General features: G+C 38.5%; 1 protein-coding gene across 13 annotated transcripts in view; it reads right to left on the reverse strand.

The window, feature by feature from the left end:
* The window catches only part of NAALADL2 (N-acetylated alpha-linked acidic dipeptidase like 2), a 441,985-nt gene that overhangs the window by 400,750 nt on the left and 16,466 nt on the right, over positions 1-24,769 (reverse strand). For all 13 annotated transcript variants that reach the window (XR_014588273.1, XR_014588274.1, XM_083849054.1 and 10 more), the window contains exon 2: positions 3,497-3,555. Coding sequence is in view for 2 of the 13 variants with exons in the window: in XM_083849042.1 (XP_083705168.1) it covers positions 3,497-3,555 (59 nt within the window). In the remaining 11 variants the exon portion in view is untranslated. The remainder of the gene's footprint in view (positions 1-3,496; positions 3,556-24,769) is intronic.

Genomic DNA, 24,769 nt, shown 5'->3' on the forward strand with positions numbered 1-24,769 from the left:
GTATAACAAGAAAAATGAGTAAGACTCGTTTTACCACATTATTCTTGTTTGAATAGTAAATGACCTACAACCAACTCATTCAGCCTTGGTCATGAAGAACTACAAATTATTAGCATTATCTTGGGGGCCGCTTCTGCTCACATGTCCTTTCTGCTATGAATTCTCCTACACCACTTGAAGCAATGCTATTTACAAGCCATCTACACAAAACTGTTCAGAGGAAAACAGATTACAATTTATTTTTTTTAAACAGCTAAAAGACAGCAGCAGCACAAAGGGTTAGGAGCACCAAGAAGTCAATAGCACTCAGCCTCGGATATAAAGAGGTGAGGAACCATTTCTTTATTCAATAAGTGATCTCACTGAAGTCAGCGGAGTAACAGCGCAAGTGAGAAGAGGTGCTGGAAACTGGCCTATTTTAAGAACCTGAGGATCCTTTCTCATTAAAATGGATCTTCTAAGAGTGAAATAGTAAGAAGCTCATGAATACTAACTCCTCCAAATCTCATCTTTTCCCACTTGACCAGGTTATCCTCCTTTATTTCTCCCCCACTTCAATTACATTTTCTTCTTATATATAAAAGACATCTTATGCCATGAAGTCATGCATTTGGGGATTGGGAAGGGTCTACAGTTCATCTCACCGAACTACGAGACCTGTGTGTCCCCATGACACAGAAATATACCATCTTCTTATTAATTTCAATAGGAAGAAGACATTTTTTGTATGAAAAGGGTTGCAAGAATATTCTTGGTTCAGATGCCAAACAAATCACTGCTGTCATCATGAACAGCAGAATCTAGTTACTGGACAAAAAAACAGTTAAACTGAACTTGTAATAGTTTCAACCTTTTAATTTACAGTGCAAGAACAGAAACTGATTCAGAGACACAGATCTCAGTTCAATTCCTTCTTCCCTCGCTCCTGACTGAAAATAAGTTTCCTGGAGGTTTGACTTTCCCTATGCTTATTCCCTACTTGCAAGTTTGCAGTGAACTAAATAAGCAGCTGTGGTGTTCATGGGCTTCTTTATCATCATCATATTTGTTATTTGATGAAGATCTTAGACAATCTCCCACTAAAGTTAGAATATAACTCGTGGTAATTTTGCTGCTCAGTACATTTCATCAGTTGCTTGTAGGGACATCCAGCAGTTGAGAGAAATCTTATGATTCAGGCCATTCCAGAAGGAATTCTCTATACATGCAATCAGCTGGAGTGCAGAGATCTACATATGCATAACTACACATCAGAATATGCCCAGCTTAATAGAAGAGGCTGAGATAAGTCAATGTCAGCAACATTATGAAGCTAAGTATCATTACTGCATGCAGAGATTTGCTGATGGTTAAGTCTGAGCTTCTGCAAATCTGCCTAATCATATTTAGCCAATACCTCGGTACTGTTTTGAGGCAGACTGGAAGTGCTCTAGATTTCTCTCAGCAGCATTGCTGTAGCCGTAAGTGCATGCTCATACAGATTTGAGATGCTACAGGCTTACATTTAGATTTACCTCAAAACAATTTCTTGTATTGTTGAAGTCAAATATATAGGGGAAAGAGGCTGGGGGATGTTTAGAGCTGACAATGCTGAGTTCTATTTCAGTTTTATCCAAGTTTTCCTTCCCTCTCTTTGTTTACAGTAACAGTAATAATTAATTACACAAACAGTCTTGAACTGTCTGTTCTATTCAATGAAATTATGTTATCAGTTTTTACACTGCCAGAACTCATTTTCTGTCTTTGTACTGGATTCAGATCTCAGATTTTATTCTAGCACAAACAGAAGAAAGGAAAAACAAGTCAAGGTTGGGCAGCCCGCTGCGGATAATGGGATATTAGAGATTGTCTTACAGAGCCTTGTCAAAAAGTTTGTACTAACACGTAAATAGGGAAGAGTCTGTCCAAAGTATGAATTAAGCATGTTCTCCAGTAGTTTTACTTATATTTTGAATTTTAGTTAAAAGAAAAAGCATTCAGAAAAGTTAATAGTTATTTTAAACTGTTTTAAATTTGTTTCAAAACAAATTCCACATTTTTTATTTTAATTAAGCCAAAAGGTAATATCAGAGCTGTAAAAGAGCTGTGAATGACTGATATCTGTAGTCTTCCATCTGAAGATCAAAACTTTCATGTTAAAAACACACAAGCATCCGACAAATGTGCATACACTAATGCAAAGAAATCATTGCTGTGTTAAAGGCAGAGCTAATGAGGCTACTTTACAATCCCAAATGAATAAGGAATAGAAAATAAATCTGCATAATGAGAAGGTAACTCCATCCACTGATTTAGTTTTCCCTTAAAGAGTCCAGTTCCTTCCTTTATTCCCTAGGAGTTTCCAGAGTACAACAGTGACAGCAATGTGATGTTCTTCAGTTTTGTGGTTTTTTTTTTTTTTTTTTAAGTCTTATTAGCAATTGTGATACGCTTCAATAACTTTAAAATATGCCATAAAGAGAAAAATAATGTGCACTGAAATAGAGACTTGCACTGTCTGGCAGATTGCAAAATATGCGTGAATCTCTTCTGAAGAATCCCTTCAGAAATATTCACCCAAAGCATTACATAACATATGCAGTGTGAATTTACTTTTTAAAGGTAATAGAAAGTAGCAAACTCTTTCTATTATCATTTGCAGGTTACATTTCTTACACAATTGCACTTTACTACTGAACATCACAGAAAACGCAAAGACGACCCAAAATTGCTCTTAAGAGTAGCAGCAGGCTTGTCATTAAAAACCTTTAACTCCCATCTGAAAGATCACAGGCAGTTCTATACATGTTAATATGGTTCTTTTTCATGGCAGTTTTAGTAAAACTCTGCATGTATTTTTGAATGTTATCACAAAAAGGAAGTTCAAGCAGAAAATAAGACTTTTTTTTAAAAATCAAAAGTGACCAGTAATTTAGGTAGTTCACTGTATTTAAATTATCTCAAGTATTTCTTATAATGAAATTCCAACAGATATCCATTCTTATGCTAACACTTTTGTGTTTAAAGGGTTTATTGATAGTACTCATTACGTTTACTTTCCCTGCCAGCAAATACACAAAACAGCTTACCTTTCAATATGTTTACAAGCAGCAATATGTACTTTAATAGCTTTATAACGTACATTGAAAGAGTATGAAAAATTTTAAATAAAAATTAAGGAAAAAACTCAATCTACTTGGAAGCATATATTCTTTAGAAAAAAAATAAAATTGTAGGTATATGTATTTTATATGGATAGTACTGCTACACGCACATTTTGCCAAGTAATTACCATAAGTCACAGATATTTCTGTGTAAAAGAAACTATGAAATAAAACCATTATGTTAGTAGAATTCTCAAGCGTGAATTGCGTTACGCAGCTTTAATATACATTCTCCAGGTAATTGGTAAGCATTTCTAGCATTTCATCCTTTCTAAGCACTGAAAAGGCAATATTATTTAACTCGTACTGGTACACAAATGTTATCAAGAGGTCATAAAACCCAGGGAGCTTACCCCAGGTCAACAGAAAGAAGCCCCAAACCGAAGTTATTTCCAATGTCCAGACGAGAAATCTGAAAAAGAGAATAACAAAGGGTTTGTGACAAAGCTGACACACAGTACTCTGAAAGGAGCAAAATCAATTGTGACATTTTTCATTTATTTGTAAATGCCTCTTTGGCAGTATGCTCACTCAAAACGACAGCTGACTCTTATAGAATAGGGGAGGTGATGGTAAAATAGAGGAATCCTGACAGTTGCTTTAATGAGATTCTGTATTAGGACCACTCGAACACTTTCATTCGACAAGGAGTATGCCCTTCACTTTCAATCTTCTATCCCCCAATGTGGAATGCATTAACCCTATGAAAAACTCTACTCAGCCTCCTCTAATCAGCATCACAGCTCTTCTTCCTACCTTCTTTGCTATCTCACTAACATTTATGTAGGTAAGCCCTCTCCCAAGTTCTCATTTTACCTACAAATAAGTAGCACAGAGCAAAATTAAACTTCAACTGCAGAGTATTACTTCAAGGAAAGACTGGCAGCAGCATATGTGTAGTAGCACATGCCTCCTGAAGCAGACCTTATTTGATATTAAGAGAGAAGGCAAGCCCCCTGAGCAGCCTTTCCCACCCCACGAATTACACCACTAGTAGGGTTCAATGCAGGAGCCTCCAACGTTCACGTTTTCTCTATTGTGATGTGACAGGAAACTTGCCTTGCAAGTGCTGAGGATGCAGTTATTTTGGGAACAGAAGTGGAGGGAACGTAAATAATTGTAACAACGTGCAGCATTAAACCCAGTGTTTCAGGAAGAGGCCGCACGCTCGAGGACATAACACAAGCACAGTTACTCTTGACATACCTCCACCCCAAGTTGTTTCCTTCTCAAGCTTTCCACCTTTAACACTTCCCCCAGCTGAAACCTGCTTCGTAGCACTACATGACACGCTACCTTTCAGGGGAACTACACGATGGCACTGAATCTCTCGTGGCGGCCTCATGTTTTGTAAAACAAAAAACAACCCCACCTCTCCTGAAATTGCTACAAAGAACTTAAATCCTCTTTTGCATGACGTAGACAAGTTCAAGGAGTAAAACACCATAAAGATTTCCACACTACTACTCAGCCTGCATTTCATAAAACAATTCCACGTTACCCTCTGTGTGAAACCCTGAAAACTAAATCATGTTCTGGGAGATTACAATGACTTCATCCATTCCACAATCTGCTAGACTATCTGTCAACACAGACTGTGCACAAAGATCCTTCATTTTTGAGAAAAATATAAAAAAGAAATAGTTCATCTTCAGGAGCTACAAAGCATTACCAAGCACTTTGTTTGACAACCATAACACAACCTCTGCAGTAATCCACACTCAAACACTTTCATTTGATGATGCAGGTGCTTCTAAAGAAGTCCAGAGCTTCTGAGTATGGAAGACACTTCCAAGGAAAACATTTTTTGGCACCATCAGTTTGAGGACGCACACTAGAAGCATAACTTTGAAGTATTTTGCACAATTGTTTCCAGTATATAAGGTCTTTAAAAAAGCCTCCACTGATAGAAGCAAGGACCCTGATTGACTTTCAACATCAGCTTATATTCTCTCTTAACGAAGATTCACTTTTCACCGAAACATTTTAAAATCAGCATAACAAAGCCCAGCACAACACTAAATCACCTACTGAGCATATCAATCCCAGTTAACAAAAATAAAGTACACTTCAAAACAAGTTCTGTGGCACTTGATGATTAATATCAGTCCTCATCAGTTTAAAGACCTTTCATATTTCATTCTTCGAAATATAGTGCTACTCCCAGCAACCTTTCACATTTGGATGGAAAGCAGAAAAGGCCAGATTCTGACCTCTGCTCCAGTGTGGGAGCACCAATGAAAAGTAATGAAGTCAACAAGCATTTACTCTAGAAAGGGAAAAAAACCTTACTATTTAGCTCCAAGGAAGGCTGCTTTATAATTCAGACAGGTGATCGGGAGGCACAGCAGAGCAATAATGACTAACATCACATACTAGAGGGTGTATAAATTTTAATGATACCACTCATAAAACCCACGTTTTAAAGGTTACAAAACAGAAACAAGCTTACAAAGAAAACACATAAGTCATTCAAGGTGTCAGGTTCTTGCTCCTTAGCTATTTTAAGGAATTAACAACCTGCCCATCACTAAATAAACTAGAATATGCTCTACCTATTTACACAGGACTGAAAAGGAGCGTACATTAGAGTTCAGCAAGCATACTCCACTATAACCTCTATTCTTATCAATAGAAGAGTCATCATCATTTATACCTTCACCAATGAGTTCATTAGTAAGACCAAACAAAACCACTTAGCCAAATTCTCTTGCATCTAGACAAGATCAAGAGACTACACAAACAGCATTAAATAGACCGTGTAAATTACACATGTTTTTCTTACCCAGACACATGAATACACTTCCTATTTGCTCATATGCATTTCGTTGTGTTCTCTTCACTTTCCATAACGGGACATTGACAACAATGAGCTAGATCACTTGAGTGTTTGGAGTCAGTAAATGTCAAGGGGACACATACAGGAACAGCGAAGTCCATTAAAACATAGGAGAGTTCATTTCAATCATGGTTTATCAACCTTACCTTGAAAGTTTTATTGCCTTGCATATAAAATTAAAGTTCACCCCCAAAACGGCTGCAAATTTCTCAAGGAGCTCAGGCAGGCTTCTGAGCAAGTCACGACACCTGAGCACCATACTCCTGATTATTTCCAGCACAAATTGACCCAATCTGTTCCCAACAGTGCTGGTAATGGTAGCTATATGACAGATCATATGCATCTGTTATTAAAGTCTGCTAAATCAAACACTAATTAAAGCTCCAATATGCAAACAGAAACAAATAACATCATTGCAAACCAAACCAAACAAAAACAAGTTAACCATCCTAACCCCCCTACCAAAAGCCAACACAACATTAATCCTACCTGCTCTTTGTTACCCAAACTCACTGTTCATTATTCATGGCTCACATGAATATTCAATGCTCCTTGTAGGATCCAGTACAGAACTCTATCAGCATAAGGGCTCAAACCTCTGCTCTGTGCATGATGATTTGAAATACTAGCCTTTTATTCATCTTATCCTCTGTTTTGATGCACAAGACCACTGCAACTTTTCTACCCTGCTCTCCATTCATACCAGAAAGATGAGGCAGAAACTGGGCCTTATCTCTTTATTACTTTAATTGGTGTGCGATTGCAACTGTATTTATTATTGTCCCTACACATAAGCTATCAATGCAGGACATTTTAAACAGCTGTCTATTAACATGGTGACTTAGGGCTAATAAGTCACTACTAGCACTGAACTTTAACACATTTAATACTTAAATCCCCAAGCCCTTTTTTGAGCTGCACTGGATGTCACAGAAATACCGCGTCACTTTGGCACCGCCGTTTCCCTGCCTGCCCTAGGACACGCGTGCCATCTCACCAGTCACAGCAGTGGTGTGCCAGCCACAGGCCCGCTGGAGGATGCTGAGTTGGGGCTCTTCTGCAAGAGATCCGCAGGCAGCTCTCCTCCCCAGCGCGCTTCTACCCGGGGCAACCTTCTCCTGGAAGCAGCATGCCGACAGTCAGGCTCGCCAAGCAAAAGCGTTCACCGCATACATAAGGCTTTTTGCATACTGGCTCAGATCAGACCATTAGCTTTTTTTTTTTTTTAAGAGTTAATTCAGCTTTAATATTAAGTTCTTAATATCCTTCAGTGTTTGAGCTGTTTAATGGATAACTCAAAGTTGACTTATTTTTTTTCATAAGTAGACAAACAGTAAAAGACACTTCAGCAAGGTCACTTTGCCTTGCTGCAAAGCCTAACAGGGACATCAGATAAGGCCTCACCTAAAGTCCTTTCCTGTCCATGGGAGGATTTCCACTGGTTGAACTTTAATACCGAATGTAGATTTGGGATCAACCACACGATTACAAAGCTCTCACTGACAATACCCACTGGATTTAAAAAAAATGCATCTTCACATTTGATATTTCTACATCCAATCACCAGTTACAAGAATTATTCAACCTCTTAAGACTCTAGTGGTCAAAGAAAACTTTTTGGAAACCAAATACTATTTTCCTAATTCTAGAGTCTTTTCCTGTAACTCAGTGGCAATTGTATTTAAGTAAACTATTGTATGGCAGTATTATTTACCCAATCTTCTTTTTTGTCTTAAATGACTTCCTAAAGAAAACAAACACGAACAATGATCTCAGCATTTATATAGCAGTGAACTTCAGATACAGTAATTGTACTGCTGTGAGCTATGGCAACTTTCCCATGGGGGAAGAATGACCTGGTAATTCAAGAATGGCAAAGTCAAAAGTAAGGTAAGCTGGGGGAGGAAAAGGATTTCCCCCCAGGACGAGATAAATATAATTTCACACGGCAGTGTGTATCTCTCTTAAGCCTCAGGTGGTTTTAAATTAATGAGATTAGTTCCAGCAGGCAGTGAAATCCCAGGATATAGGATTTAATATTTCAGCAGTTTTCACTTCATCCAGCAAGTACAGTGCAGTCAATCTTTGTGTCATTTTGTTATTGTCCTGGTCTGGGTCTCATTTTCAGACTCCAAGCCTGGCTAAAGCAACTCGTAACTTTGACTTGAAAACTTAAGCATCTTGTAAAGAGCGTGCTTAAAATTTTAAAAGTGCAAAGAAAGGAAACAGACATCTGGAGGAAGTAATTTTTTTATTATTATTTTTAAACTTTTCAGGTATACTTTTATAGAATGCAATTTGATCTTGTAATGATTATTTATTTTAAATCAAGGTCACACACGTTTTATCCTGAGCACACAAAAAATGCAGTATGTATTGGTTGGAAGAAACACTGCTTTGTTAAAACTTAGTCCCTAGAAGATAGACATTAACACATTAGGATGACTGACTAGTTCAGTATGAATTATGCACTGAATGATTGCTACCTAGCTCAGTAACAACCAAAATGAGTTCCCATCCAGCAACCACCCACTAGACGTACAAACTGGAGTTCCGCTCCAGCCTGCTCACACAAACTGACCACTGCCCTTTCCTCTTCTCCAGCAAACCAAAATGTGTAGCCAGCACATCTGATGATCATATTAGTTTTAGGCTTCTCTCCAAGACAGACTGATTAAACTACAAATCGAGAAAGCACAAAAAATTTTTTGTCAGGGTAATTTAACCTCAAAATACAAAACGAGATCTACTCAGAGGACTTCTAGTTTCACAGGAAAAGTGTTTGTTTTAGTTTTAGCTTACAAACTAGATTATAATAAAGAAAAACCACACCCACCCAGCCGTCGTTTTAAGTTTTTTGTTGATTTTGCTTTTACTCACAAGTCTATCTGTGAGAAAGTATTTTGTGCCAAAGCACCTCCCCACTGTCTTAATTCTTCATCCTCTATAGAGACGTTCTTCCTATTTCAGCTTCCGTCACTTCATATTAACCAGGTGTCTTTAGTTGCATCCAGAAAGTTCGATCATCTTTGTCAGAGAGGGAGTGTTTCGTCATAGTCCATGGCAGGGAGAAGAGTGGCAAAAGCAAAGCAAAGGAGAACTGCTCAGAGCTGCACGATCCAATTCCTTTTCCTGTGGAACTGCTGGGCTAGAACCTCCCTGGTACAAAGCCGTACAGTCTAACTGAAGAAAGGCAATATCAGCACATGAATCTGAGGGCACAGAGGCCAACACCTGACCACAAGTTAATTTCTGGCACAATTCAAAATTTTATAACCATTTGAACCTGATTTGCTGAACAAACAGCAAAGCATTCAGTATCCACCACTGCTTGGACTGGCTGTAACCTGGACAAACTTAGCTGTAGAGTTATGTGGATGCAACATGAAAGTGATAGTACAACACATTCTCCTACCATGAGCCCTAAATATTTGCTTACCTGAGAAGTAAATATACTTTTGCTCTTAAGCTAAGTCCAGTGAGTATTTCCAGATCTGCATAGAGTAAAGCATGCCATTTTCAATTAAATATAACATGCAAATATAATTTCCAACAATACGAAAATGAAGCACCAAGGTAATTGTTCTGGAAGTACTGCAATTATAAGTGTCATCAGAATGCATTATGCTTTCTGTTGACAAAAGATTATTCTGTAATGGGTCAGGAAACTCCTTTCACACACCTTAATAATCAGCACACAAGCTTCAAAAAGGAAGTCTATTTCAAAGCAGTTATGAATCTCTCCCATCATTTCTTTATCAGCCTCTGAAAATAACAGATCTAGCAGAAAAATACTTATAAAAGTATGACTGCAGGGTGAGTTACCTTAAAATATTTTTAAAAGAAAGCAAAACAACAAGAAAAGCCCACAAGTTTTAATGCAAGTTTTAAGGCTTGAAGGGTCAATAAAAACAATCTGAATCCCACACATCATTTAAAGTCTAGAATCCTTATAGACATACCTGCCACAAAAGATAGGCTTTAGAAATGTTAATAGTTGCACGATATTCTAGTGTATTTCTGCAGGAAAAAAAAAAAAACAATACAGCTTATACAGCTTTGTGATTGCTTTACAATGTTAATCTGTGAAGTGGCCTTAATCTACTATATGAAAAAAAGGTCCAAATACTTGCCTTAACCTTACCTCTCTCCCTTTTGCATTGGTCAAGTCCATTTTTGCTACACGTAATTTCATGGCTAAGTGAATCATTGCACAAAAGTTCCCTTATAGAGCCTATTATCAGCATTTGGCTGAAGACAGCACAGAAGCATTAAGCTTCCTGGAAAGTGAAAGAGTCGAGCTCTTCCTTTTCACACCAGCAAGCAAAAATGGCCTGATGGTCAAAAGTGCCGGCTGCAGCCCCTCTTAGCAGGCAAAGAACTGCAATTTTGACAGCAAGTCATAAACTATGCGTGCCATCTCCTCCATCCACAAAGTGCTATGTACCCATATAGCCGGTCATATACAAGCAAGCACAAGAAAGCTGTGCCTTGTCATTTAATGCCTGTGGAGGGAATGCAGAACAAAAACCCTAAAACAATATTGGTGCCATAAAGGGAAGAGAGGGACAACCAGCCCAGCTCTTTCCTGGAGGATATGGGGAAGTAACCCTCACATCCAGCTACATACAAATACTTACTTACCTTCTCTGTGCTTTCCTTGTTTCTTCTCCCTTGCATGCTGCCCTCTCAATATTCACATGGAACAAAAACTATTAAACAAAAACTATTACACTACAAATATGACTAAAGGTATATGCTACAGGGAAAAGGGGAGGAATTTAATCTTCGCTAAGATTCCTTTATATTGCCATAGAAATAGTGGATAGGGTGTATATATGAGAGCACGTATACTTGTGCAGAAATATTGCAGGCAGAAACACTTTCCTGGATAAATGGAAGGCAGCCTTTGTACAAACAGGAAAAATATCCCAGAGTTCAGTCAAGGGTCTCCACTTTGCACATTAACATAATCCAATTGCTTTTCTGTCTAGCTCGGGACAGAACCTGCCTTGTCAGAGGCTGGCTGTTAGAGATCACGTAACACTAGATGACACCACTGAGGTATGCCAGAGAACAGCAATGCTAAAGCTTCTCTGCTTTGCTTGCATTGTAAATATCCTAAAGCCACACTACTCTGAGGAAGAAAAAAATAACATGGCAGTAAAACATTGAGTTTGAAGTCTCATATTCCCTGAAATTTTTGCTCCTAGGTCCAGAGGGCTGCATGCCACAGTTGCCGGGATATGCCAGGGAAGATTCAGCATCCTTCTGCTGCAGGAGCACGGCAGATGAACCCCGTGCACTAGACGGAGCTTTGTTTAGGAGAGAGTTGCTGGCGTGAGGCTGATGTATATGAACAAAGACAGGCTACAAAGTTGGAGGAAATATGGAAACTAAGATACAGTTTTGTGATATAAATAAGATAATGAAATGGACAGAGGCTGTCAAGAGAATTTTCACTTTCCTTTACGTTTACTAAAATAAGTATTGATTGATACATTCACAGTTTCATTGCGGTGAGCATTAGATTAGGGCTATTGGACTAACTCAATATGATGCATTGCATGACAGCTAGAAAAAATTAAACAGCTTAAGCTGCAATCTTGTCAGATCTGAGAAGCCAGGGAGGACGTGAGTGATCTGACAGGAAGCATCCACAGAGGGCTGGGAAGCACAGCTGGGAATTCAGCTCAAAGTCCTACTGAGCAAATGCCCAGCGGAGTCCGTTTGGGAGGCTGAGACTTAAACCCAGACTGCTGACCACTGGGACCATTAAAGATCGCCAGTGACACCTTTTGCAAGCTAATCCTCTCGTTCCTGAAAAGCACTCCAGTGACATTATTGGCAATTACAACACAGAACCCCACCGGCTTACACAGCTCATGCATGAGTGAAAATGAAGCTTTTGGAGAGTCCTTGAACATAGCTGCTCTGGTATTTTTATTACTTCACTGACAGGTAAGACCTCTATGGTTAGAGAACTGGGCAGTTACAAATAGGCTGCTCTGTCACCCTTCAGGTAAGGAAAGCCCTTCACTTTCCATCCCAAACCATCTCCACACTCCTCTTGGTACAACAGCCTTTCAGCAGCTGATTAGCAACTGACAGACAAAATTTGTGAACCACCAGGCCACAAAGTCTCCCTAGAACCGCTGTGTCCGCTCGGTGTATCAGGTTATTTTATACCCTTCACTGAACAGGACCACCGAACCTCACAACACAACAGCATGGGAGGTCCCACAGACCTCAAGCCTAGGAGGACGTTCCTCAAACTGATCCATCCCGTTTGAGGAAGAATGGAAGACGCTGAAATAGGTGACAGCGTGCCAATGCTCCGCAAGTGTTGTCGCAAGGCTTGCTGTGTAACGTTAAGATGATTGGGTTGATTGTACTGGAGGGAATTAAGTGCTGCTACAGTTCACTAATGATTGTTACACCTCCGAATCCAGTAAAGCGCTTGGGTTATTTCACATGACTCCACTTAGGCTATGTCTTATGCATCAGTCTGTAGTAGGCTCACATTTTTTTAAGAAACACAGAAAACGTACAACAATCTCCTTTCTTTACCACTTACGCAAAAATCATCACATGCACATTAGTGAGAACCTGTTCCAGAGGAAACTGCCAAGTTTTTTTTTTTTTTTTTTATTTCTCTTCTTTCAACCTTACTCCACTGGGAGTTTTCATGTTACATTGACTTTATCACTGCCATAAAGGATAGCATAGACTTTCCACTTCACTACAATGAAAATTATTTCCGTGCCCAGTCTTAAGCAAATAAGCAGGGAATATGATTTACTTTTGATTTGAAGAGATTGATAACCTTGAGTTTTAAACCATACCTGGCATTTCCCTGATCTTGACTTGCCATGAGAAATGTAGAAAGTCCTCGTCTGCAAATTACTAAAAATAATCAGCTGCAAGATGTGACCTTGGATAAAGCAATGTTAAATTGGCCAGCAAATTTTTCTGAGGCATCACTGTTATTAACTTGCAATTTTTTCATTTCAGTCTGCCACTGATGCTTGGCAGGTTATAATTTTTCATTTTCTCACTTGGCTGATGCTCACTCAAGTAGAGATTATGGAGATAGCAGCGGAGAATTTTTACAAAGAGACTTTTTCCCCCTTTTACTCCATTGTATCTGGATACAAATACAAGTCATCTTTATGAGGCGGGTTACCTTCTAGGTATAATAGGATTACCATTAAAGAGACCCCTTCAGTACTCCAGTGCGAGAACCAGCTCTTATCTTCAGAGCTCAGGAGCTCTCCAGTATCTTACCAGACAGTGGCACAGCTCGTACAGCTGCCACCAGTTTATGTCCACTGGGAATGCACTGGTGTGGCCTCACTGACTTACTATTTTATGATTACTTTATAATTAAAATTACAATTGTAGTAGATTTGGCATTTCCCTTAAACAGAGCCTTTTTTCTTTTAACGCTGTTGATCACTTCCTACTAAAGGAGAATACTCACTAGTCATGACAAAGTATGTTTGGCACCAAATCCCCTAAGTTAATACCCTGCATTCTCTCGCCATTCCTTCGCTGCTGCTTTAATGCGCAAAACCTGTAATAAGCAGATGCTCCCAGTGATCCACTCTGGAACAACATTTCCTCTAAATGTTTGTTTGTTTTTCTGAATATCCTCTGCTCACAAGAAAAATGTGCAGAACATGAACATCTAATTAAACACAAGCGGATTCAAAACTGTGATTTATGTTGCCCTGCCTCTGTTGATGAGACAGAGCACCCTTCTGCCAGAAGACCCATTTTGTGACAACACTTACCCGTGACTAGGAAACTGTCCCCGAAGCAACCCTGATGCAGGAATTTTACATTTTCTGATGATGAGGAAAGCTTGTCAAATATTCACAGCATATAATATTTTCTATTACTGCTGTTCTAGTTAGAGTTTATGCTAGAAGACACATTGTGAGGGGATGCTGAAGAACACATTATGGCCTGGTACATGAGAACCATAAGTCACGGTGAAAGGCATTATCCTCAAATCAGCAGCCATAGTTCACATGAAGCTGAAGACACTACAATATTGCTACTACCAGATCAGCAATAAGATGCAGACCAGAGGTTATTAACATTGCCTGACAAAACATGCCATTGCCTCCATAATTACCCATTTTCAGCTTTCGTATTCAAACCATCACTATTCAGTACAAACAAGTATAAGCTTGTTGCTATCACTGACCAAAGAAACAAGCTCAAATTTATTTATTTTGCTTTATCTTTTCTAATTGCATTTTCAAGTATTTATAATTATAGCAACTGTCTTTCACGTGTGATGCATTGACTGTCATTGGTTGTAAGCTTTGTTGTTCATTCAGTAGAATCACAATTTTGATTGATAACAAGCATGACAATGTTTCTGTAGTCATGACTATAGAAAACTAAATTCCTAGATCTAGTTCATTGCTTTTCACCGCTATCTCTGAAATACCTTTAGAAAGGCAGCAACCTTCACTCATTTTACAGACTGGGAAATGAAAGCACAGCAGAGGAAAAACATCTTGGCCAAGGCCATCGTGGAAAAGAGCAGCTGTATTTGCCATTGACCAACTCCTCCAAACCCAAGTTCATTCCCTCTTGTTGGGGTCAAAAAGCTCCTGCTCAAATAAGCACAACACAAGAATAGCCACCATCACCCAAGAGACTGAAAACCAAAGTCTGATAAGCGTAGGCTGGCAATCTTCAAAGGACGTTATGGTTTTAATAGGCTTTGACATACAATGATCAAATACAGTGATCTGAAAGAGATCTATTACTAATACATTCCACAGATAAAGTCTAAATTACAATCTTTGGATTGTCAATCTTCAGAGTATTCTAGATTAGGGATCATTAGAAAAATCTGATTTTAATACAAAACCAAAAATCTAGCAAGAGACCCTAGACCCCAAGAACTAATCCTTTCCCCAAAGCACAGCCAAGGCCTACTCAACACTTCCAGATTTGGCTTCAGCTGGCTGAGTGAGTTCCAAGCACAGTACAAAGATTTAAGGAAAATTCTTTCAGTTTGCAGTCTTATATAGCTTCCAGTCAGATAAAATATTACTTTTACTTGGTATTTTAGTTCTGATTCTGGTGAAATACTTTTTCAATTGACTTGGAACTAGGTAGGAAAAACTACACTTCAGCAATACGCACTACCATATGCACACTTTTATTCACCTCCTAAATTGGATGACTCGTTCGACAAGCTGATTAGCATTAATTTGCACCTCTGTTAGTGTCCATTTGTTCCAGTCAAAGCATATCATGAGATTTAAGTGGAGTGGGGGCAAAACAAAATAGAATGCCACTAACCTCTATTAGCCAAGTCTGCATTAGTCAAAACAGCAACACAAACAAAGTCTTTGCACACATTTCTTTCCACCAAATTAATTCTATTCAAGCCATCAAATTTGCAGCAGGCCTGACCTCAAGTCTGCTGAAGTCTCAAAAGAGACATCTTTGGATGAGAACAGGCATGAATTACAGATCGGAGGGGCTGCAGCTCTCTGGCAGTCCCTGTAAAGGTCTCTGCTTGTTAAAAGGAAATAAAATTTGATAGTACTGCTCTGCATTGAGGTTTAGAAAAAAACTGTTTGGAATCCTTACAGCCCTGTCTAAAGCTCTTATACTCACATATAGATCAAAGAAATCAAATTGAAATGAACTATGCATACATCTTTTATTTATGCATAAATTTTTCTACAAATTCTCACTAGGAATCCAATTCAGAAAGCTACTTCTCAAGGAAGGAATGCACTAAAATGCACTCCAACTCCCTTTGCTGGATTTTTTTTTTTTTTTTTTTAACTGAATCTGACCCTTGGTTTGCACTATGGCAATATATTTAACAGTTCAGACTCTTCTTAGGTACTTGCTATTCTAGCCCAACCTCTGTGATATTCCACTCTGTGTAACGAGACAAAGGCCCCCCACTCTCTCTCATATCATATTTTACTAATAATTAAACCTCGTCTAGACTTTCACTTCTGAATAATGGAAAGACACTAGGCTGGCTGATAATGGAAGTATTTTAAAAGTTGAGAAGCTAAGGTATATGTTTCAGTTAGTAATAGGTTATTAAAACTTATTTGCAGTATTAAACTGTAATCCATTGAAAGAATAACTGATCAGTTTCAGAAAAACTTTTCAACAGTTCAACTTCACATCTGATTGCAAGATCCTTTATGTTCCAGGCTACGTACATTTATTTTGTTCAAGACTGAACTACAGGTTCAATCGAAAACAATTACTTGGATATATCTTCTATACCATCACTTTTATGCCTTCTCAGGACACCAGTGATTTTCAGACTTTTGAACCAATGCTAAAAATAATTAAAGGTCAAGAAATTTTTTCCCCTCTTTTCTTTTGGTAACACTTCTATTTCATCTTTCTAGGAGTGTTTTTAATTAGCTCCTTTCAACCAAAAAAAGAACAAGAAACGTCCATTAAACAGACAAAATTGGACTTCAAAACTGAATCATGTGAAGTACCCAGTAGAATAAAAGGAGGAAATTACTCAGGCTTGGCCATCTAGTACATATACAACTAGGAGGTCATTTTATAACAACAAACTGAGATTAAGGACTAGAGCAGAGTACTTAAGTCTTACATATCACAATATTGCCTTATGTACTATTTTTGAAGAGTATGCTTAGTCTTGATAGAGATAAAACAAGACTAAACGTTTTTCAAATTTCCGACTTATACCTGAATGCCATACCAAAGAGATACCACTTTCACATGAAGAGACATCAGGAGTATTTTACTCATAGTAATTAATCTGTAAATTGATATTCACTTGAACAGCTTTATCGTCCTTTTTTGTATTAGAACACAAGCATTTTATGGGAAGTTGTGGGAACTTCTGAAAGTGTGTATTTCACTCCAAGATGAAGACACAACATTGCACATCAATTCCCTATACTCAGGGCTACTTTGAGTTTTGTGCATGGGCCCAAGGTACATTTCTCAACAACCAGTAACAGTGTTATTTTCCTTTCTATAAAGAAAAAAAAACAATTTTTTAAAACCACCACTACACTTGTGCCATAGAGGCATCCTGTGTTTGAACTCACATCCTAGGAAAACTTTTGCTCCTGGGAGTTTCTCGTTCTGAAGTGCTGGATTTTTGAACCTTTGCATTAATAAAACAACTTTCACATGAAATATGTTCTACTTTTTTTTCCTCTACAGCAGACCTTAGAAAAAAATGAAGTGGTCTTTAGAACTTGTTTAAAACATGAAACCCATGTAAAATATATATGCAATTTTAGTGATTTTAAGCTTTCATAGTTTCAAAGCTAATAATCCACTCATTTTCAAGATCTAAGCTTTTAAGTGCCGGCATGCAAAGCATACCAAGAACCAAGTGTCTATGCAGAACCCCTTTGTTATGCTGCAGTACTAACAGAGAAGGAAAGTCAGCTAGAACCAACCCCACCACCACCAAACATCTGCTTGAAAACAACAAAAAAAAGCAGCTTTTTTGACCACATATAAATGTGAAAAAGCATGACTGACAATGTTCATTTTCAAAGCATTAAAAGTAGGGTGAAGCAAGTGAAATAGCGCTTTTCTTTATTACTGAGTTGTGGCTTTTATAATAAAATCGCAAAAATCTAGTAACTTATCAGAAGTAGAGCTGCAAAAGCTGCAAAAACATTTTTCCTGGAAACGCCACATCCTCCATAGCCTCTTTGCACACTGCTTTTTTGTTATTATTTGCATAAAGGCAAAAACACACTTGTCTTGTGCCAGACATACTTGTCCATGTAGTACCTGCTTTTCAAACAGCAGACACTCATCAGGCATCATCCAACACACGTGAATAGCTGTTAGGAAAACAACAATTCAGTTTTGATATGGAAATTTCTCTGTATTTGTTCTCATTCCACCCTGGGAAAAAAACAGATACTTTTGCATGCTTGTCTGTAACTGACAAAGAAGACTGAAAAAGCAGTAATTCAGCCTGTTGAACACAGGCTCAGATCTCAGCTCCATGCCAACACTCTGGTCTGGAAGTAAGACCAGACTTCAAGGATTGCTCTTGTTAAAGCACTTATATAAATACGAGATAGCCTAGGCTTTATTCTCAGTAGGAATATGCAGTAATGCAGTGCCTCACTACTTAAAATTACAAAAAAAAAAGCAATCAGTTTTGTAGCGTCAGGAGCATACCTCTTTCTTCCCTTTTATTCAGAACCATGGATTTCTTTACAGACCCATTTGCGGAAGGCAGAAGGCGGCACTCTGCATCACAGCTCCCTCCTCCAGCCGATCACGCTGTTGCTCCTCTTGGCAACCTCAAGTATTCTCTTCCACAGGTATTCTCCTCTCAGTGAGCAAACCCACTAGTGTTTTAATAGATTCCCATAATTTGCTCTCAGATACAGACCACTGCCCTATCCAGAGGCACATTTCACATCTCCATCTACCCAAGAGGTTCCAGTGCCCAGCTCCGCGGCAGCTCCTTGGTGCTGTAGGTGCCCTGCAATGGTTTCCCCAACAAGCCAGCGTCAACAGGAAGGCTGTGATATTCTGCAAGTCCCTATTGTAATCCTACACGTATTATAGCCATGAAGTGTGTATCTACAGCAGTTCAGTATTCTTTGCTCCTCTTTAGTTACTCTTGGAAATATTTGTGTAAGAAATAGTCTCTGTGGAAGAGTTCACATGGATTTGTTCCTACTAAAACAGTTCTCAAACCAAGTTACTTGAAGCAATTCACTGCAAGGAAGGTACGTTTTTAAACATGCCAAAGTATCGTTGTTCCAAAAAAAAAAAAAAAAAGCATAGACACCACACCACCCGAACTGAACAAAGGAATACTGAAACAGATTTAGACAGCAATACAGTGTAAGTCCCTGCCCTTCGTTTCACCCAGCATGATGTTTGTGATTCAGAGATTCTGTTAGCACAGATTTAGAAAAAGATTTTTCTAACAGATTCTAACACAGATTCTGTTAGCACAGAGATTCTGTTAGCACAGATTTAGAAAAAGGCATGTTTAATAATCCAGTGTTAGATGCAGCCTACAGCTTCTTCCCATCTATGAATTCCTCTGAGACTCGACTGCCAGACTCGTTTTTCCCCACAATTAGCATGACCAGTGGCTTTTAAATTTCACATTAAAAGACAAATAGGGAAGTTAATCATCTGCCAACTATTTTTTCCAATTTATTATTTTTTTTTAAATGTCAAGTTTAGTGGCCACAAAGACTATCAAATTGACTGTGGAGAAGTAATGACACTAGAGGGGATGAATCCAAAGGTGCTGAAGGAGCTGGCTAGTGTCACCCAGACTGCTCTTTATCAGCTTTGAAAATTTGCGGCAACTGAAGGAGATCTCAAAAACCAGTGAATCAAGCATTACATTCATCTTCAACAAGGCAGGAACTTTAGATCATGCAGCCATACCTCAGTCCCATCTTGCCAAAGCGCGCACACATTTTAAGCAAGAAACTCACACGTGGACACCAGTCCATGTTGCATAAACCCACAAGCACAGAGGACAACTCCACGCTTTGCTGACGTTAAAACACACTGACATCAGGTGTAACCTGGGATACTCCAGGAGAGCTAGAAACACTAATTTCACATCGACAATCTGGAAAGAAAACAGTAGCTTCAACAAAGTGTAAAACTTACTTGAAGCCCCACACACAAACACCATCTGCTCTTTTGCAGAAAGGTATAACATTTGAAATAACATTCTTTTCTCTTCCTCTTAAAACATGCCATCACGAAGAGAATAATTTTATTTATATAAAGAACCCACAAAATGAAGGTTCATAAAAACAGGAACATATGGCCAAATAATTCTGAATAGCATTTAGCATATTCATCCATAAAATAAGAACTATAATGGGTAGATAAATGCACCCAAGCCTATTTGGAAATTGCTGGTATAAGGGTGGTTTTCTTCAAATAAGTTTTTGGGTTTTTTTGAAGAATTTCTCACCTCTCACTCGATTTAGATACTTCTCATTATGGTTTGAGAAAGTCAGCCTTCTCAAACCACAAACTTTGCCTATACCAGCTGATAATACGCATTAACAATAGTCTTCGGCCTAAGTCAATGCATAAAAGGATTCCTTTCTCTCATAAAATTTAAATTTTCCATGGTCGTTATAAAGATAGATCTTGAAATGAATTTAGGATATAACATGAATGTAACTATAAAGTAGAAAAGGTCAAGCCTGTGCAGAACTACTTCAAACATAAAATAAAATGCTTGAACATAAACCCAAGATGAGATATAATAAAAAAAAGGACTGAAGGAAAGTATGAACACACATGCTGCTTTCTGCCACTGTAAAGATGCAAATAATGCATGGCCAAGCACCTCCAGCTTGCATATGCACTCACAGGATTTTCTGTGATGACAGAATTGTTTTCTGTTTCTCAGCAGTACTTCATACATCTAGCATGCATTGGTTTCTAAGCCATTAACCACTTTTCACCGCATGGTTTCTTATTAGTTCTAAGTGGCTTAGAATTTTTTGACTGAGTCCTAAGGGGGGAAAAAAACAAGCAAAAAAAAAGCAAAAAACACACTTGGAGACATCAACTCTTACCTGAATCAATACTACAACAAATATCTTACTTTCTCTTCAGCATGTATCCTGAAACTTTCCGGATACTTGCACATTGTCACTTGAGAGACACCCAGCACAATCACCCCCAGACTCTCAAGTCCCTTTCCAACTACAGCCATTCACTTGCTCCAATTTGCTGGAGTATTAGAACCAGCTGGGCCTTGCTGCATTCTAATCAAACCTCCGGTCACTGCTTCAATATCCTCGGGTTTTAAGAAAAAGACTAGTTTTACTCAATGATGTGAGTTAGCTTGGGTCCTTTCCAGTTATTCCGACAATGCTCTCACTACACTGAAGGCTGGTTCCTGAGATCTCCTCCAAGAAGCTGCAGTATGTATGCGACAGCCATATCTTATCTGACTTGCACTTCAGCTTGATTTCTGCTCCTCCTGTCAAAATTCAGTGTCAAAAGGAGGTTTCACTAGCCTGATATAAAATTCTTTTCTTTCTTCTTATGCTGCCTACAATTCCACTAAGCCAAAGACCTGAAAGCATCACCTGCTAGAGGCATGTAAACCTGAGCACGCTGAAAACCTCAGAACATTCCTGCTGGCTCCTCACTGCAGGAGCTAATGCATTATAACACAGATTTTCCCGAAATCTCCACAGGTTCTGCAAATCCCTCCTTGCAAACCCTGCAATGATTTCCCCCCCACACACACGCAGCAGGCTCTGCTGTGAAGCAGCCAGTTGTACTCAGCAGTTTTCTAAAGCAGTCTGAGTGCTCTCTTCTAGGAAAGTTACTCCATGACAGCACAATTTTTTATTTCACGTTTCTTTCAGACTCTGGACTTCAACCTTCTTTGTCTTCATGGTGCTTTCATGAAATCGTGGGAAGAATCTTAGCACCTGGCATGTTCATCTACTACTGCTGGACAACGGCCAAGGCAAACTAACGAAGAAATTGGGTGTAACAGCATCTTTCCATTGCTGAAGAATTTTGTTGCCGACATGACTTTAGATATTCTGTATTAAAAATTGAACCATGTCCATTGCCTCCATTTATTTTAGACATTTTAAGTCTTGAGTTGACTATTAGCTCTGCTCCGATTCCAACGGTACTCTGTGTTTATAAAGAACCATAATTTATGAGTTTCTTTTTATACAGATTCATATATTAAAACACAGAAAGATTACTATGATTGTCTACTCCAACTTCTATATGACAAGGTCATAGGCCCTCAATTATTTCCTATTTATCTTAAAGGAAAAATATCATATTTGAATTAATATTTTCCGCTGATGAATAACCAACAATAATCTGCAGTAAATTACCCTCACTGCTGAAGATGTGTTTCTTACTTCGACTGCTTATTTTAGCCAACGGACCTTGTTACACCGTCAGTTTCTGCTTTATCACACAGTTTCTGTTCACAATGCACACACTTAAACGTTGCAATCGAATCTCTCCTTGTCTTTCTCTTTGACATTTAATGTATTAAGCTCTTGGAATTTCTCCGTCTATTTCCACCCCTTGTTCATTCTTGCAGCTCTTCTCTGAATTCTGACTTTAACAACCACCTTGAAGTCTGAACACCGAAATTGACAGACAATGCTTAGAGTGCTCTCATTAAAGTCAAGTACAAAGATGCTGTATGTTTTCTGCTCAGTCTCATACAGCTTGGATATTCAACCTTTCTCAAGATTTCCATAAATTAATCCTATTTACATGGAAAATAGCAAACTGAGAAGCTCATAAACAAAAGAGATGAATGGAACAGACCCAACAATCCTGCCAATTCAACCCCTGCAAGGTCTCTTTCATATTTCCCTTTCCCCACACACATATGTATGGGTGGCGTTTCCCATTCATTTTCAAGCAGAAGCCACAGAAGAATACTGATGGCTGTGTCCTTTGGCTTTGCATAAGGGAAGAATGCTTCACTTACTGGTACAGAGTCCAGAGTCAACCAGACTGAGTTAAAAGCAAAGGCTTACTAAGGTCCACAGCCAATGTCAATAAAGTCAGGATGTTATCTTCAACTCTAGTGTTTTCTCACATTTACCTGTCACTGGCTCCTGCACGTATCCTGTGCTGCTCAGATTCTCACAGAACTGCAAGCACATTTTGACAAGAAACCAGAACAAACAGTGTTTATGAACCTTTATTTCGTTACTTTTTGATGACGTGTTCAGATATTCAAGCCTTCATTTTTTTTTCCTGCTAGATTCCAGCTGAACAACAGATCCTACAGCTAACAGAGGGCTCACAGAAGTGTTCAACCACACTTGGCCTGGACTGCAAGAGCTTGATTTGATTTTTTTTTTTTTGCTCGACAGGAGCTATCCAGTTACCAGAGATGAACAATGACCTCTCCTAGTTCCCCACACAGAGATGTTACCCAAGCATATGCATAAGCAGTAGATGCACATTTGAGGAGAACGAGTCCTTCAGTAATCTAAGACTCTACAAATCGTGTGTATTGTTTTCAACTGATCACAACTGTCAGAACACAGCGTTGCTTCTCAGTGAAGGCAATTTCTATGTCAAATTTCAACTCTCAAACACTTTGGCAATGGCAACGCAGTTAGGGTACATGAAAGCTTTAAAGAAAATTAAAGTTGGGGGGGGAGGTAGAGCAGAATATCTCTCCTTGTTTCACTTTACTAAGTACGTAGTAGGAGTTTAGGAGATGGTGTCAGGGGTTTTTTTTTGTTTTGGTTTGTTTTTTACTGTGAAACAGCATAACTATGCTATTTTTCTGCTGGTATAATCTGGAAGTCTGAAGCTTTAGAATCTAAAACCAGTACTGATTTGGTAAAAAAAAAAAAAAAAAAAACATACTCCACACAGCACTAATGAAGAGATGCACAACCACAGCAGTCCAGAAGAAAAAAGCACTTGAATGCTCTAGCAATCTTAAATTTCTCTTCTAAAAGCTTGGGTTAAACAGAATAAGACATCAAGCCTTGAATATTTTGATTCAAAAAAGCCACTTCTTCCAACAAGTCAAATGCACAACAAAAGTGAAACCCCAATGAAAACAAGAACTGCACCACTGTTTCACCACACTGCAGGAAGAAATACAATGTTGCCATCCAAAAAAAGGTAAACATTCAATATCTGTTCAGTATCCCACAGCTGGAGACTTGTGTGATTAATTACACCTATCTCCAGAAAAGTGTTATGACTCTTGTTTTACAAACGAACAAATCAAAGTGATCTGCACAGGCATGTGACTTACAGGGATCCCAGTTGTTTCATCACATTCAGAGCCATCTATCAACGACTTCCTCACATTACACAGCATGCTTCTGGTAAACATAAACATATATATGTATGTGCCTAAACAACAAAACAAATGTCAAAGTGTGTGTGGGTGAGAAACTGACTAAGCACCGATTCTGTAACAAAATACATTCTACCACAAGAATGCTACTTCGGCCAACAAAAGAACACTTAAAGTAGGAACTCCAGAGAAAAAGTTTGAGGATCTAGATGATGTCTATTTGACAGATTAGCCATGATGAAGATGTACAGCGCACGTCCCCTGGAGGGTTACATGTGCATCACTAAGCACTACTCTTTGGAAAGAAATCTGCTTAGAAAGGGGGAAAAGAGCACTTTAAGGGTCTATTTTTTTCCAGCTTGTATTTATGCCTAGAGGTTATTTAAGAAGGGGAAAAAATAATGCAGGTATGTACCATATTAAGCAACAAGCTAAGACATCGGCTAAGATTAACAGGGCGGGAAGTCATATGATGTAGCATGACTACTGAGAGCTGCTACCACAAAAAATCTGCAGCTTGTGACGCTCACATGAACCATGATTTTATTTATTGTTTAAACCTATTTAGATAAGTCTGGTATTTTTACCACTTAACCCTTTTTCTGCTTTAGATAAATGCTCCGGACTAACCTCTTTGAAGCAAACAAAATAGCCTCCCTTTTGTCCAGGCAGAAGTACTGCACCACTACCAAGCAAACTGGCCTGTTAATGTTGTCTCAGCTAACATCTTCAACAATGTAAATTTGTTCCCTAATATTTATACCTGAAGGATCAGAAAAAATTGTAAAGTTTAGATAGACGCTTAAAAAAAAAGCGATGCAACTTGGAGAAAAGTGTTTCTGCAAGATGTTTATTTGTTTATTTTCCTTAAGAAAAATATTTCGTGTATAGCTCAGCAGTACTAAAAAATTACAGCTGCAGAAAACCACAAAAGGTCTG

This window comes from Anser anser (assembly GCF_964211835.1).
Source record: "Anser anser genome assembly, chromosome: 9".
NCBI classification, from domain to species: domain Eukaryota; kingdom Metazoa; phylum Chordata; class Aves; order Anseriformes; family Anatidae; genus Anser; species Anser anser.